This window comes from Squalius cephalus (assembly GCF_949319135.1).
Source record: "Squalius cephalus genome assembly, chromosome: 25".
In the NCBI taxonomy this organism is placed as follows: domain Eukaryota; kingdom Metazoa; phylum Chordata; class Actinopteri; order Cypriniformes; family Leuciscidae; genus Squalius; species Squalius cephalus.
The window spans coordinates 17,106,376-17,119,138 of NC_137146.1; the positions used below are offsets into that span (position 1 = coordinate 17,106,376).

The window sequence follows — 12,763 nt, forward strand, 5'->3', positions numbered from 1 at the left end:
AAATAAATTTAAAAACACCTACAAAAAAACAGAAGTATACTGCTCTGTGCTTTATTGCTGTGCAGTATTTCTATTTAAAATAACAAAAAGGTGTTTTCTTTCAACCCATTTTGCCTCTCTGTTGTGGTATTAAAAACATAATAAGACAGAAATCTATAAGAAAGATCTGATTGTGTTGTATCCTTGTCTACTAAAGTAAAAAAAAAAATATATATATATATATATATCACCCTTTTTCAAGTGAGCTGTCAATGCTTGACTATAGACGCTCCGCACTCCGATGACGTCAAAGCCTAAATGTGTGTCCTTCCGCGAAAAAATAGTCCCACATTTATCGATTTCAGAGATAAATGCAGCATATCTGCTTAGCCAATAAAGACTAATTATGGTTTAAAAGAATGCAGTGGGTTTTACATTTGATGTGTGAGCCTAACGGGTCGATTTAATAACGCAAACAACCGTGTCTTCGTTTGGCGGGAAATTTTACTACCGCAGTAAGTGGGCGCAGCTTGAGCTCGCGGGAGCTACAGAACTTATTCATCCTGCCACTGACACACAAGAGATCAGTCTGTCCAGCCTCTGAGAGGTTCAGAAGCGCACTGCCTTCTTTACATTTCACATCACTTTCCATTTGACTGCGACTCTGATTCCACTTATGCGTCAAGCGACCGGAGTAATCTGTTGGATTTTAATTCTTGCTCCTTATTTTTTATTGTCTTTTCATTGCATTGCGTCTCGAAAGAAGCCATTCTGAAGCTGCATTTGTTAAATACACGGTAGGTATCCGGTCTCTGATGTTGCATGCATCTTTTTGACTTAAAGAGCAGCATGCGTTTGTGATGATATGTATGCAAAAATAATTGTCTTTTGTGCGATTATCTTTTCTTTTGGAATTGTGCATGTTGCACGCTCAAAAAACAACAACACTAGAATCAGGGATGCTATGAAATGTTTTGGTATTAACCCCGCTTTGGGATTTATTCGCCCCCTTTTTACACATGCTGTCTTTTAGTTGCATTATTTACCTAATTTTCCCATTCCATGCATGTCATGCGTAGTCTAAATATGTGCAGTTTAGGTGAACGTTGCATATGCACTATGCTAATTTCAAGTTGTATTTTTCCCACAAGTGTCAAAATGCCGGTGAGTGCGAGTTTGGTGTATAAAAACTACGATTATGACTACGACTCCATCCAGCCGTATTTCTACTTCGACAACGAAGATGAGGATTTCTATCACCATCAGCAAGGACAGACTCAACCTCCGGCTCCCAGCGAGGACATTTGGAAGAAATTCGAGCTTCTGCCCACACCACCCCTCTCGCCCAGCCGGAGACAGTCGCTCTCCACCGCCGAACAGCTGGAGATGGTCAGCGAGTTCCTGGGAGACGACGTGGTCAACCAGAGCTTCATCTGCGACGCGGACTACTCCCAGTCCTTCATCAAGTCCATCATCATCCAGGACTGCATGTGGAGCGGCTTTTCCGCCGCTGCCAAGTTAGAGAAAGTGGTTTCCGAGAGACTGAAGTCCCTGCATGCTGCTAGGAAGGAACTGATTTCTGACAGCAGCTCGAATCGACTCAATGCACATTATTTGCAGGATCTGAGCACCTCTGCATCAGAATGCATCGATCCCTCTGTGGTCTTCCCTTATCCCCTCACTGAGTCCGGCAAAACCAGCAAGGTTGCACCATCGCAGCCCATGCTGATCCTGGACACTCCACCTAACAGCTCCAGCAGCAGTGGCAGCGATTCAGGTATGTAATGCATTATGTCATTTAGACCTCTATGACACGCATGATCTAGCCGGTATCTGCATGTGCGAGTGCTTTCATTTAAGTAACCGTTACTTGTCAAAGGTGAGGTGGTGTGCTGGTCACAGGACTTTATCCTCGTACCCTTGATGCAAGTTGTAGTTGCATAAGATCTCTCAGTCTCCACCTCCCCCCTGCTCGACCCGAGTCAGATCTGTAGGAAAGTCTGCAATGTTCAAATATCAGCTGACAGGGAAAGTGGGAGGGGATTGGAATGCAGAGCACCCCCCCCACCCCACCCCACCCCAACACCCCACCCTTTGTGGAAAGCCACTTGCCAAATTCCATTATATTCCCATTCTGCTGTAGTATGGGGTTTTATTCATTTAAATGAACTGATGTTTATTATAGTTAATAATTCTCTTGTTTTTATGCAATTCCAGAAGATGATGAAGAAGAAGAGGAGGAGGAGGAAGAGGAGGAGGAGGAGGAGGAAGAAGAAGAAGAGGAAGAAATTGATGTGGTGACAGTGGAAAAGCGACAGAAAAGGAGTGAGACGGAGGTGTCGGATTCGAGGCACCCCAGTCCCCTGGTGTTGAAGCGCTGTCACGTCTCCACCCACCAGCACAACTACGCCGCCCACCCCTCCACGCGGCATGACCAGCCGGCTGTCAAGAGGCTACGACTGGAAACCAGCAGCAGCAGCAGCAGCAGCAACAGCAGCAGCAACAGGCACGTGAAGCAACGCAAGTGCTCGAGTCCCCGAACGTCGGATTCTGAGGACAATGACAAACGCAGGACTCACAATGTGCTGGAGCGCCAGCGCAGAAACGAACTCAAACTCAGCTTTTTTGCACTACGGGATGAGATTCCCGAGGTTGCGAATAACGAGAAAGCCGCTAAAGTGGTTATCTTAAAGAAGGCGACAGAGTGCATCCACAGCATGCAGATGGATGAGCAGAGGCTGCTGTCCATCAAGGAACAGCTGAGGCGAAAGAGCGAACAGTTAAAACACAGGCTGCAGCAGCTGCGGAGTTCACATTAATGAATCTGTGTCACAAGAGTTAAAGCGAAAAGACTTTTAAAGAATCCCCCCCCCCCCAAGCTTTTTTATGCAAGTTAAAGACTGTTGCTCTGTATAGTTGTGATGATGTTGCATGTCCAATGCATTCTTTTTCTTTTGGATATTGTCAGTTTTTCCATGTTCGAAACTGCCGAAGTTTAAAATTTAAGGTGGTTAAAATAATTTGTATTTAAGTCATTTATTTTTATTAAGAAAATAAGTAAAAAATAGGGCTGCACAACCCTAAAGTAAAATCTTTTGTATGTTTTTGTATATAATGAATTAATATTTCCTAAGAAATGTATTTTTGAATCTGTATCAGCTACTGTGTTCTCATAAACCATATTCTGTTTCACTATATGGTTTTTCCATGTTTTCACTTATTCATAAATGAATTTCTTTCTGAACTTGACTCTTTTTGGTCTCTTTGCGCTGATCTCCTCAGTTCAGACACTGTTTGGGGAGTATTCATTCAGAGAAATTTGATCTTTGCTTGTTACAGTTAACCAAGTATGATACTGTAACTTTGTTTTACATCACAAATTGTCAATCATTTCAGGGATTTTCCAAGTTATAAAGGTCAGTAAGTTTTCACCCGTCTAAAATTAAATGTATAATTGCACTTTCTTGCATGAAATCAAGCGCACACAAAACAAAAATATTCAATTGCATCCCCACCCAGCTAGATTTCAGCTAAAGTTGAGCTCTTTCATATTTGGCATTCAATAAGCAACAGTGCCCAAAAATGAAAGGCAATGCAAAGTTATTGTGAGGACCGCTGCCTGGAAACCAAGCAAAGGGAATTTTGACAGAAAGAGAAGCCACTTTCAGATGATTCACCTCAGATTTTAGAGGTGATGATGAGTCACATGCCACAGCCCTCAATAGTTTAGAAGCAGGGCTCATGTGGCTCTAGAGCATCTGTCATGGATGCGGCAAAGCCCTGCTAATGCAGTCTGAGCTGTTTACTTGAGCTGCAAACACTCAGAAATCAGTGCAGCAACACTGCAGGTATAATTGTGGACAGTGTGTGAATTATAGATTTATATTTTTTTAGATTTTAGACTATAGATTTTTAAATGACATTTTAAAGGAGTAGGCTAGTTCACTTAAAAATGAAAATTCTGTCTTAATTTACTCATCCTCAAGTTGTTTCAAACCTGTATGAACTTTTTTCTTCTGCTGAACACAAAATATGATATTTTTAATAATATCGGTACCAAACAGTTGATGGACCCCATTTTTTTCCTACTATGGAAGTCAATGGGGTAGCCATCAACTGTCTGGTTGCTGACATTCTTCAAAATATCTTTGTATATCTTTGCAATTTTACATCTGTTTCAAGCCATGAATATTTAGATCACCTATCGAAACATAAATATGTGAACTGTGATCCACTTGTGATCCACGTACAGCACCTGCTGCAGTAAACAATACAAATAGCAGGACATTATAAAAACACTTAAAGTAGTAGCCTACTAAAACAGCTATATTAAAAGATCAAATTCAGTATGCACCGTACTGATGATGCAAACTATATACAGGTGAACAGATGAGCCCAGAATATGAATGCAACATACTGAATTGGTTATTGCGTTTATATTCTGGGTTCATCAGCTTGCCTGTACATAGCAGTGGCGAGGCTACATAAGGGCCCACTCTGATTGACGTCTGGTCCACCCAATCAATTGAGACACAAAATAATTTTTTGTGGGAAAGGAGAAAAAAATGACGCATACATGACAATAATAATCGCTCAAATACATTAATTTAGACAATGTCACTCCCGAAACTTTGCAGCATGTATGTGGCATTATTTACATAATTACATAATAATTTACATAATGTCTATACTCTTGGTTATAATGAGAGGATTTATGAGCGTGCAGAACTCAGCACTGGACGAACTCCAGCTTTGAGTGGTTGCCTAAGTGAATTCTACACATCTGATTGGCCATTAGCATGTCTGTGATTGGCTACATTGCTCTACGCTGCAAAAATATGTTGTAAATAGATATGCACGGGATTATTTGGCAAATCGCTAATATGCGATTATTACGTAGCATATCATATCTTTGTTATTTGTTCTTATTCTGTTCATTTGATATTTTATTTATGAATGGATTCTGTTGTTTTTTATGAAACTGTTGGCTGACAATAAATCACATTTTAACTAACTGTCTTAATTGTAAAATGCTGTAGTTTGAGAGTAGGCATTGTTCCTATTTCACCAAGGTCCACTCACTTTAAAATTGTACTATTTTAAAAATAATAGTATGCACCATCAGGTGTATAGACCTCTTCCGGTTTATATTTCCAGAGCATGAAACTCACGGATTTTTTAATTAATTGCTTGTTTTAAAATCTTCCAGGTCTACCGACATTTATTATGACATCCGCTTCAAACATTGCAACGCCCATGATAACTTTTGTTAACTCTAAATCCACTTCACCAGATAATTATACTCTTAAGGTGATGACACACAGGGCAACTTTTTGAGCAATGTTGAAGGGCAATCTTGCCGAGCGATTGTTCCTTGGGCACTTTCACGTTGAAAATGCAATACATTTCTATCTGGATAATTTAGATGGGTCGTGGGCCCTGTGTCTCATCTGGTTGCCCGTTGACAGCAACATTGCCCAGGAACATTGCTCAAAAAGTTGCCCTGTGTATATCATCACCTTTAGACAGCGATGACACAGCTATAGCCTAGCCTTAAACAGCTACCGCAAAACGGAAGTGTAAAGATGAATTTGTCTTACATTGATTGTGCAACCCTAGTAAAAATAACTGAGGGCAAACCTCATTTGCCCTCAAATTGGGTGTTCCTTTAAAAGTGTCTTCAAGCGAAAACTAGATAGCACACGTAGGTCTGCAAGATGTCTGGTAAAGATCACTTCATCTGGAAAGCATCTGTTTGCTAACATCTGATAGACGTCTTTAAGATGTTAGTTGTTTTTTTTTTGTTTTTTTTTAAGAGTAGCCTAACATAAAAAAAAAAAAGATATTCGAAAGTTCGCCCCGAGCCACCTTAATAGGTTTGCTCACAATAACGTTTTTAAAATATATTTTTTTATTATAAATCAACATGGCAGTGTTTATGTTTTAACAATGTTCCATACTATTCTGTTTGATCTGCTGTTGCTATGGTTACTTAAAGGGAACGGGATTTCGGATTGCAGACGTCTATTTACTGAAAATATAAATAGGCGAACTGACTGACTAATAGGCTAACCCATCTTTTGTATTTAGCCTACTAAAATGTTTGAAACTCTAATTGAAATTATCATGACACCCCATAATTCACACTTTATTTGGAAACAGATAATGTATATAGACATTAGATGTCTGATTATAAAGCATTTTATGTGATGATGATGATGATGATGATGATGATAATGATGGTATGATTTAGCTGTATGATTAGCCAGTTCAGACAATTCCTGCATCAAGGAGCATGCTTGTCACAGCTTTGCACTCTTTCTCCTTTGTCAAAATGCTCAGCGCTGAGCTCTATTAAATGCAATATCTGTTTTTTTGCACGAATCTATTTCCATGCCGACTGACAAAGCTGTGATTTTTCCCGACGCAGCTGTATTAGGGCAACGTGACGTCATCGACTGTATGTGACTGTATCCAGCGCGTGCCGCGGAGCGCGTGCTCTGAGCACATGGAAAAGGGCTCGAGACAAAGTGCCCAAAGAATAACCACACACCTGAAATGGAATATCAGTTACAACTGAATCAAATCTGGAGTAAAAGGGGTAGGTGTTGCATTATTTTCCATTGCACTGCGATATTTTTTTTTTTTTTTTAAGCACACACGTGTTCATCTTATTATTGATGCATAACATTGATTCTTTGACAATAGGGTATATGTGCATGGTATTAGAAATGTTAGATATATTCTTGCTTAATGGTTTTATAATACCTATTCATATCAGGCAACTAGGAATAGCCTACATTGTTTATAAGATATTAAGTCGAATGTATGTCAGTCTCCTTGTATAGAAATAAAGAGCAATTTTATATTCTCACCTGCCAAAGGTAAAAGAAAGGCTATTATTCTTGTAACACATTTTTTCAATCCAGTGTTATCTTCTTTAAAATGTTGTTATATTATGCCTGCTGTTAATCTGAGATTGTATTTATTCTATTTGATTTATGTTTGATCATGAGTTAAACCTATCTATTATCTGTCATTTCATCTGTATTATAGATTGCTTAAACTTTGATACCAAAAAATATTTTTTTTCACTACCAACAGCTGCAATTTGTTTGATCGAGTTCCTTTTGTCTATATGTCATTTGACAAAGAGGTTGTGTGCAGCCATATTGCACCACTACGCTTTCATTGTTTTATATTCCCCCTGCATTAAAATATTCTTCATAGCATCTCAATAGGATGTGCTGATTAATCTATTTTTTTACCGTCCTAACATAAACCTTAATTTACCATATTATGTATTCTGAGAAATGCTTGCAAGCATTTTGCATTAATAAACAAATTTCAGTTTTCATATAAGGTATGAACAAAGCATGTTTCATCTCCAGCACAGGGCATAATAGTTTTGTAGACAATATAGAATGCATTGATTGTTTATATTTGAGTTTTAGCATGAACAGTCTGTGCATTTCAGGTGTGTTTGTAAATCTTTGCATAGATCAGAATAGAGCATCTTTTTCGGTATCTGTTTTGTCAGCTGATACGTGTATGCATGCAGATACATTGCAAAGTTGACTAACAGGTGTATGTTGTTAAGGTGTATGCAAATGTTGGCACAGATTTGTACAGTATGTACAGCTTAGACTATTTCTATACATTTTATTCTGCAATATTAAACACCTAGAGTGTACATTAATACAGTTGTGTGCAAAGAAGAACACCATGTCTAATACCTTTAGGCTCATTATAAGTATTCTATTACAGAAAAAGTAAGCAGTTGCTTGTAAGCAGAAAGAAATTGGTTCCCTTAACCCATCCCTCTCCAGGGTCACATGGTTCCCCTTGGCAATGGCAGCACAGGTCTGACTGAGGGAGGTAGACCACACACTAACACAGTCAAGGTCTGTTCTGGCCTCAGGGTTAGTCTGAGACAGAGGCAAATCCTGGAGTGAAGACCACATGTCAGTTGTTTTTGCTAGGAATATAAATGTAAATACAGGGCGCCTCAGATAGGACTGAAATAATAAGCTATTATATATTGATTGCGATCCACAAATGCAACCAATAAGTGCTAATAGACATTCTCTTGACAGACCCTTTTTATCAAGTGACCTGCTGCACATTAAGAGCACATTGGTGCGTCATTTGAATACCTTCTTGTCTTGTTGGATTCCCTAAGTTTGTGCATGCAGATTAAATGTACTGGCAAACTTTGAACAAACCCCTAACTGGAATTCACCAGTTCGCCTGCCCATTCAGCTTGAAAGGTTAATAGTAAACTAACTTGGCTTGCTGTCCTTGTAGGCTTGAACTCTGTGTTAAAACCCCCCTATGATGGAATCGCGCATAAGAGGATAGAGATAGTTTACTGGAGGAGGAGGGCTGCCAGAAGAATTTGTCAATGGGATGACGTGGTGTCTGCTGTTTATATAGTACGTTCGTAATGATGATGGACAGGACTGAATGTTAGGCTCCTCCCGAACTTACGTTTGGAACTTCAACGTATAATAAACGTGCTTTGTATGAGAATGATGACGTGAATCTTGCAGCTTGTTGAGGAAAGGTGTACTACTACTATTACTATTCTATTTGACCAGACGTATGGTTTTCATCCAGTAGACCATAAAATGGGTGAAAAAATCTCAGATACATGAAAATCAAAGAACGACCTGGTGTGACGTCATTCCAAACAAAATCAGGCCTAAACAAAGTTCGTTTGGAGTTCGAACTTTCTGGAAAAGTTTGCTTTAGATTGTAAAGTACCTTTGGTCTGTGGCGATGACGCAATAGGTAAGTTTGCTCTGGGTCTTCGCCTTCTTTGATGTTTTTGTAGTGGCTCAGTTTACATGGGTAACCGCTCACATTTAACTTTGTATTGCACCCTTTTTAAAAACCTTCATCTGATCTTTATTAGTGCATCTGTTTTGGGGAACAAAGTCTATTAAATATAGTTCTGTGTATAACTTTTGCTATATGACGTATGCAAGTGGACTCCAAGAACTCTGTTGAACTGCAGTGCAGATAAATTGGATCCATCAGCTGTGTTATAGGCTGTGAGAGAGGGTGGAACAGGCTCCTTTGGCAACACAGAGGCCGGCCTGTTTTCGTTCTTTGGATGATTTTCCATGTGTTATGTAATCCCTCCCCCCAGTTTGGAATGGAGTTCTCCACTACGGCAAGATCTGAGCACACTGCAGAACTGTGTCTTTGTATTTGCCGTCTCTTTCTTTAACCTCTTCCCCCCTCACTCTGGCCCCTGTAAACAATGACATCACTTCCTGCTGACATCACTCTTCTCTCTGCCTATAGACCTTACGCGCCAGAGAAACAGTTATCTTTAGAACATTGTCTTTGAACTTCCGTTTTGCGGTAAACACAAATGTAGATATTTTCAAGAAACCGGAGAGATTTCTGTCCCTCCATTGACAGTCCATGCAACTACTTTGTTGCTTCAAAAAGTTCATAAAGAGATTGAAAAATTCAATTTAGTCCAAATTTTCTGAAGAGACACGATCGTTGTTTTTGTTACTGAAGTTAATCACAGTGACAATGCTAAAACGCGAGACCCCAGTTTGAAAAACTATAGTTACAAATTTCTTTAGGAAACTTAGGGCTTTTACTAAAAGTTAACGAGAGGGGAAAGTTCTGCTCATAATCTACTGACGACGCACAAATTAAAGAACACAGACACAGCCAGATCTACCAAGAGCAGCACAAATTAGTGCAAATACCAGTAAATTGACTAGCGCAAACCTTAGTAAATCACCTTTTATGAATCATTTAAATTCTCCTCCCATAAATTTTGCATCTGAAAGGGAAACTCCTACAAATGCATCCTGTCTTTAGTAAATCCTGACAGTAGTTTTCTAACACCAAAAGAGGGTTTGCGCTGGCGCAAACTGTTAGTAAATCTGGCCCTATATGTGAATTAAAATCAATACACAATTCATTAACTTATAACATTTTATATCACCAGCGAATCATTTTTAACATATCATGATGCAAGCATGCTCTCTCTCTCTGTCTTTCTTTTAATCAGTTGCCCTCGCCCTTTTCTCACACTTTCCATCAGACGGCAGTGACGGTGGTGGCGGCGTCTGTGTTTTGCCTGGCCCTGCTGACCCCGTGCTGTCAAACTGCCAAGTGGCTTTCTGCTTTTCCTCTGGTCGTGTTAGCTATGTGAGAGCTGGCGTTCACAGAGTGCATTCTAGGTATAAAAACAGAACTGGCAAATTAAACCCTCCAGATTTACACACTTAAAGAGACATGTTTGGACCACCAGAGTTCAGGACTCCCGCTGTAAGCCTGCTCATTTATAGTCTGGGAGCGCAAGGCACCTCTGTGAATATTTAAGCAGACCTCCCCAAGACAAACATGCAGACGGATACATGCGCGAAAGCACATGCCTGTCTTTTTCAAACAGATGTTGAGGAAACAGTCTGTGATGTCAGACTCTACTCCAAAAACAAGCTTGTTTTTCAGAATTATAGACTGAATTATGTTTATGTACTTAGGGCTCAACACTAAGGATTTTGTCTTCTGGCCCAGTCAGTCCAGTGGTTCACATTTTTTACTTGCCCTGCCAAAATTTTCACTGGCCTTGTCTAAGAAAACTAAAACAATCAAAAGAAAAATTGTTATTGAGCCATTTAATTCTAAAAACTACTAGCCTAAATAATATTTATAGCCTAAATAATATAAAGTCAGTAATAATAGTGCAAATGTAATAGTATAAATGAAAGCAGTAGAACAAAAAAAAAAAAAAAAATACAAAAAAAAAAAAAAACAGTTTTAATGTAGGCTTGATATAACAGTAGTATTCAGGTATAGAAATTGAACTATCAAATATAAAATAACACTGCAGAGTCTTTACTGTATAAATTAAATATAGATTAACCCTTAATGTCACAAAAGTTATTTAATCAAGAGGAGTAAGTGATTTTCTCTTCTTCTTTTCTTTGTTTAACATTAATGGGATAGTTCACCCAAAAATGAAAATTCAGTCATCATTTACTCACCCTCATGTTGCTACAAACCCATAAGACTTTCGTTCATCTTTGAAACACAAAGATATGTTTAATAACATCTGAGCCAGTTCTTTACTCTCTTTATGGAGAGCATTCATTCACAGTCCACACGACTACCAATTTGACGCTTCAAAAAGTTCATAAAGAGATCGCAAAACTAATACACATGAATTGAGTGGTTTAGTCCAAATTTTCTGTAGAGACACAATTGCTTTATATGATTAACAGATTGAATTTAAGCTTTTATTCACATATACACATTGATCAGTGAACATAAACAGAAGCTCAACCGATCCTGCTTGACACACGAGAACAATTGGTTCTGGCAGAAGTTCAAACGTGCTGCGTAACACATGAGAATGAACCTCATTGGTTCTGGCATGACAAGCATGATTGAGCTTCGTTTATCATAACAGATGTGAGGATTGATGAATGTTTAAAATCCTAAATTCAATCTGTTCATCGTGTCTCCTCAAAAAATGTGGACTAAACCACTCAATTCATATGCATTAGTTTTACAATCTCTTAATGCCAATCTCTTTATAAAGCCTCAAAGTGTTACCTGTAGTTGCGTAGCTGTCAATGGAGAGACAGAAATCGCTCAAATTTGATCAAAAATATCTTCATTTGTGTTTCGAAGATGAACGAAAAGTCTTATGGGTTTGGAACGACATGAGGGTGAGTAATTAATGACAGAATTTTGATTTTTTGGGTGAACTATCCCTTTAAGGACCCAGACAGTAGCAGCAGATATATGCTGTCTCTTTAAGAGCTAATGCACGGGTCCAGTATGCCGGTCTATGCCTCGCCAAGACAGGCATTTTGACATATTTATGTGTAGTTGCCAGTTCATGCGCAAGAAGATGCGAATGAGAAGTCAATTCAATATTTGCACACAGCTTTCTGTGCGTCCTTATTGTCAAGCCCTGAGACTCTCTACTATGTGATCTGTGATGTGTCAGTACTCTGCAGTAGAGACTATTTATGTCTGTCTCAGGCTTAAATGAAAGGGTATTTGTATATGCAATAGGTACCTCAGTGTAAGCTGCTAAAGACTTAGTATAGACTAGCGCTTGTGACAGTATGTAAGCAGCTCAAACAGACTCAGACTGACGCAACAATTCCAAGCAATATGGAAATATCTAAGGACTATTTGTGCTTGAGCATAAGTAAATTTGATTTTCCACTGTTATATTGACATATGAGAAACCAGGTAAGGAAATAAACAGCCTAGTGAATGGACAAATAATTTCATTTCTGATTGCATTTGAATTCTTCTTTTTAAATATATTTGCATTATACCGGTTCTGCTCAAAATGAAAAACATTGTGCAACTGGTGTTTGAAGAATAGGCAGGCATCTGATGCCTGACCTGGGATGACCTGACTGGGAGAGCTGTGGGATTAGTTTATAGAGAGTTGAGCTTCAGCACACATGCTCTGACTGTTTTAACACTGCAAGCATAAGCAGCGTGTAAGTGAAGCAGCAGCGTACCTGAAACAGCGGGCTCCTGTCAGTCTGGTCTCATGGTTAATATGTAGGTATTAGTACGTAACGTTTTCATGTGCAAAACGTACATTTTTGTTCGTTTGGAAAGATGCTGAAACATACAATATGGACGTACTGACAACATTTAAACGTAAACATTATGTATTTACAGCTAAAGAAACGTAAATTATTTAGGAATCTTTACGAATAAAAATGTACGAATTTGTATTCATTTCTCATTCAAACGCATATCACCCAAAACGCGG

At 38.9% G+C, this 12,763-nt stretch overlaps 2 protein-coding genes across 5 annotated transcripts in view; both read left to right on the forward strand.

Annotated features, from left to right (window-relative positions):
• The first annotated feature begins 539 nt into the window (after window positions 1-539).
• myca (MYC proto-oncogene, bHLH transcription factor a) lies at window positions 540-3,465 on the forward strand. 2 transcript variants are annotated; one of them, XM_079862689.1, is made up of 3 exons: window positions 540-776; window positions 1,131-1,756; window positions 2,197-3,221. In XM_079862689.1, exons 2-3 carry the CDS (start codon window positions 1,138-1,140, stop codon window positions 2,796-2,798), a joined length of 1,221 nt encoding a protein of 406 aa, XP_079718815.1. In that variant the 5' UTR covers window positions 540-776; window positions 1,131-1,137; the 3' UTR covers window positions 2,799-3,221. The 2 variants fall into 2 exon arrangements, with proteins under 2 accessions (XP_079718815.1, XP_079718816.1); XM_079862690.1 differs by having other exon boundaries at window positions 572-776; window positions 2,200-3,465.
• A 2,987-nt stretch (window positions 3,466-6,452) lies between these two features.
• Window positions 6,453-12,763, forward strand: part of LOC307153514 (uncharacterized protein) — a 28,951-nt gene continuing 22,640 nt past the window's right edge. Inside the window, exons 1-2 of one of the 3 annotated variants that reach the window (XM_079863005.1) lie at window positions 6,471-6,580; window positions 10,055-10,193. In XM_079863005.1, coding sequence (XP_079719131.1) covers window positions 6,538-6,580; window positions 10,055-10,193 — 182 coding nt within the window. In that variant the 5' untranslated portion in view covers window positions 6,471-6,537. Of the gene's footprint in view, window positions 6,581-10,054; window positions 10,194-12,763 lie in introns of all 3 variants that reach the window. The other 2 variants (XR_013820167.1, XR_013820168.1) reach the window with 2 other exon arrangements.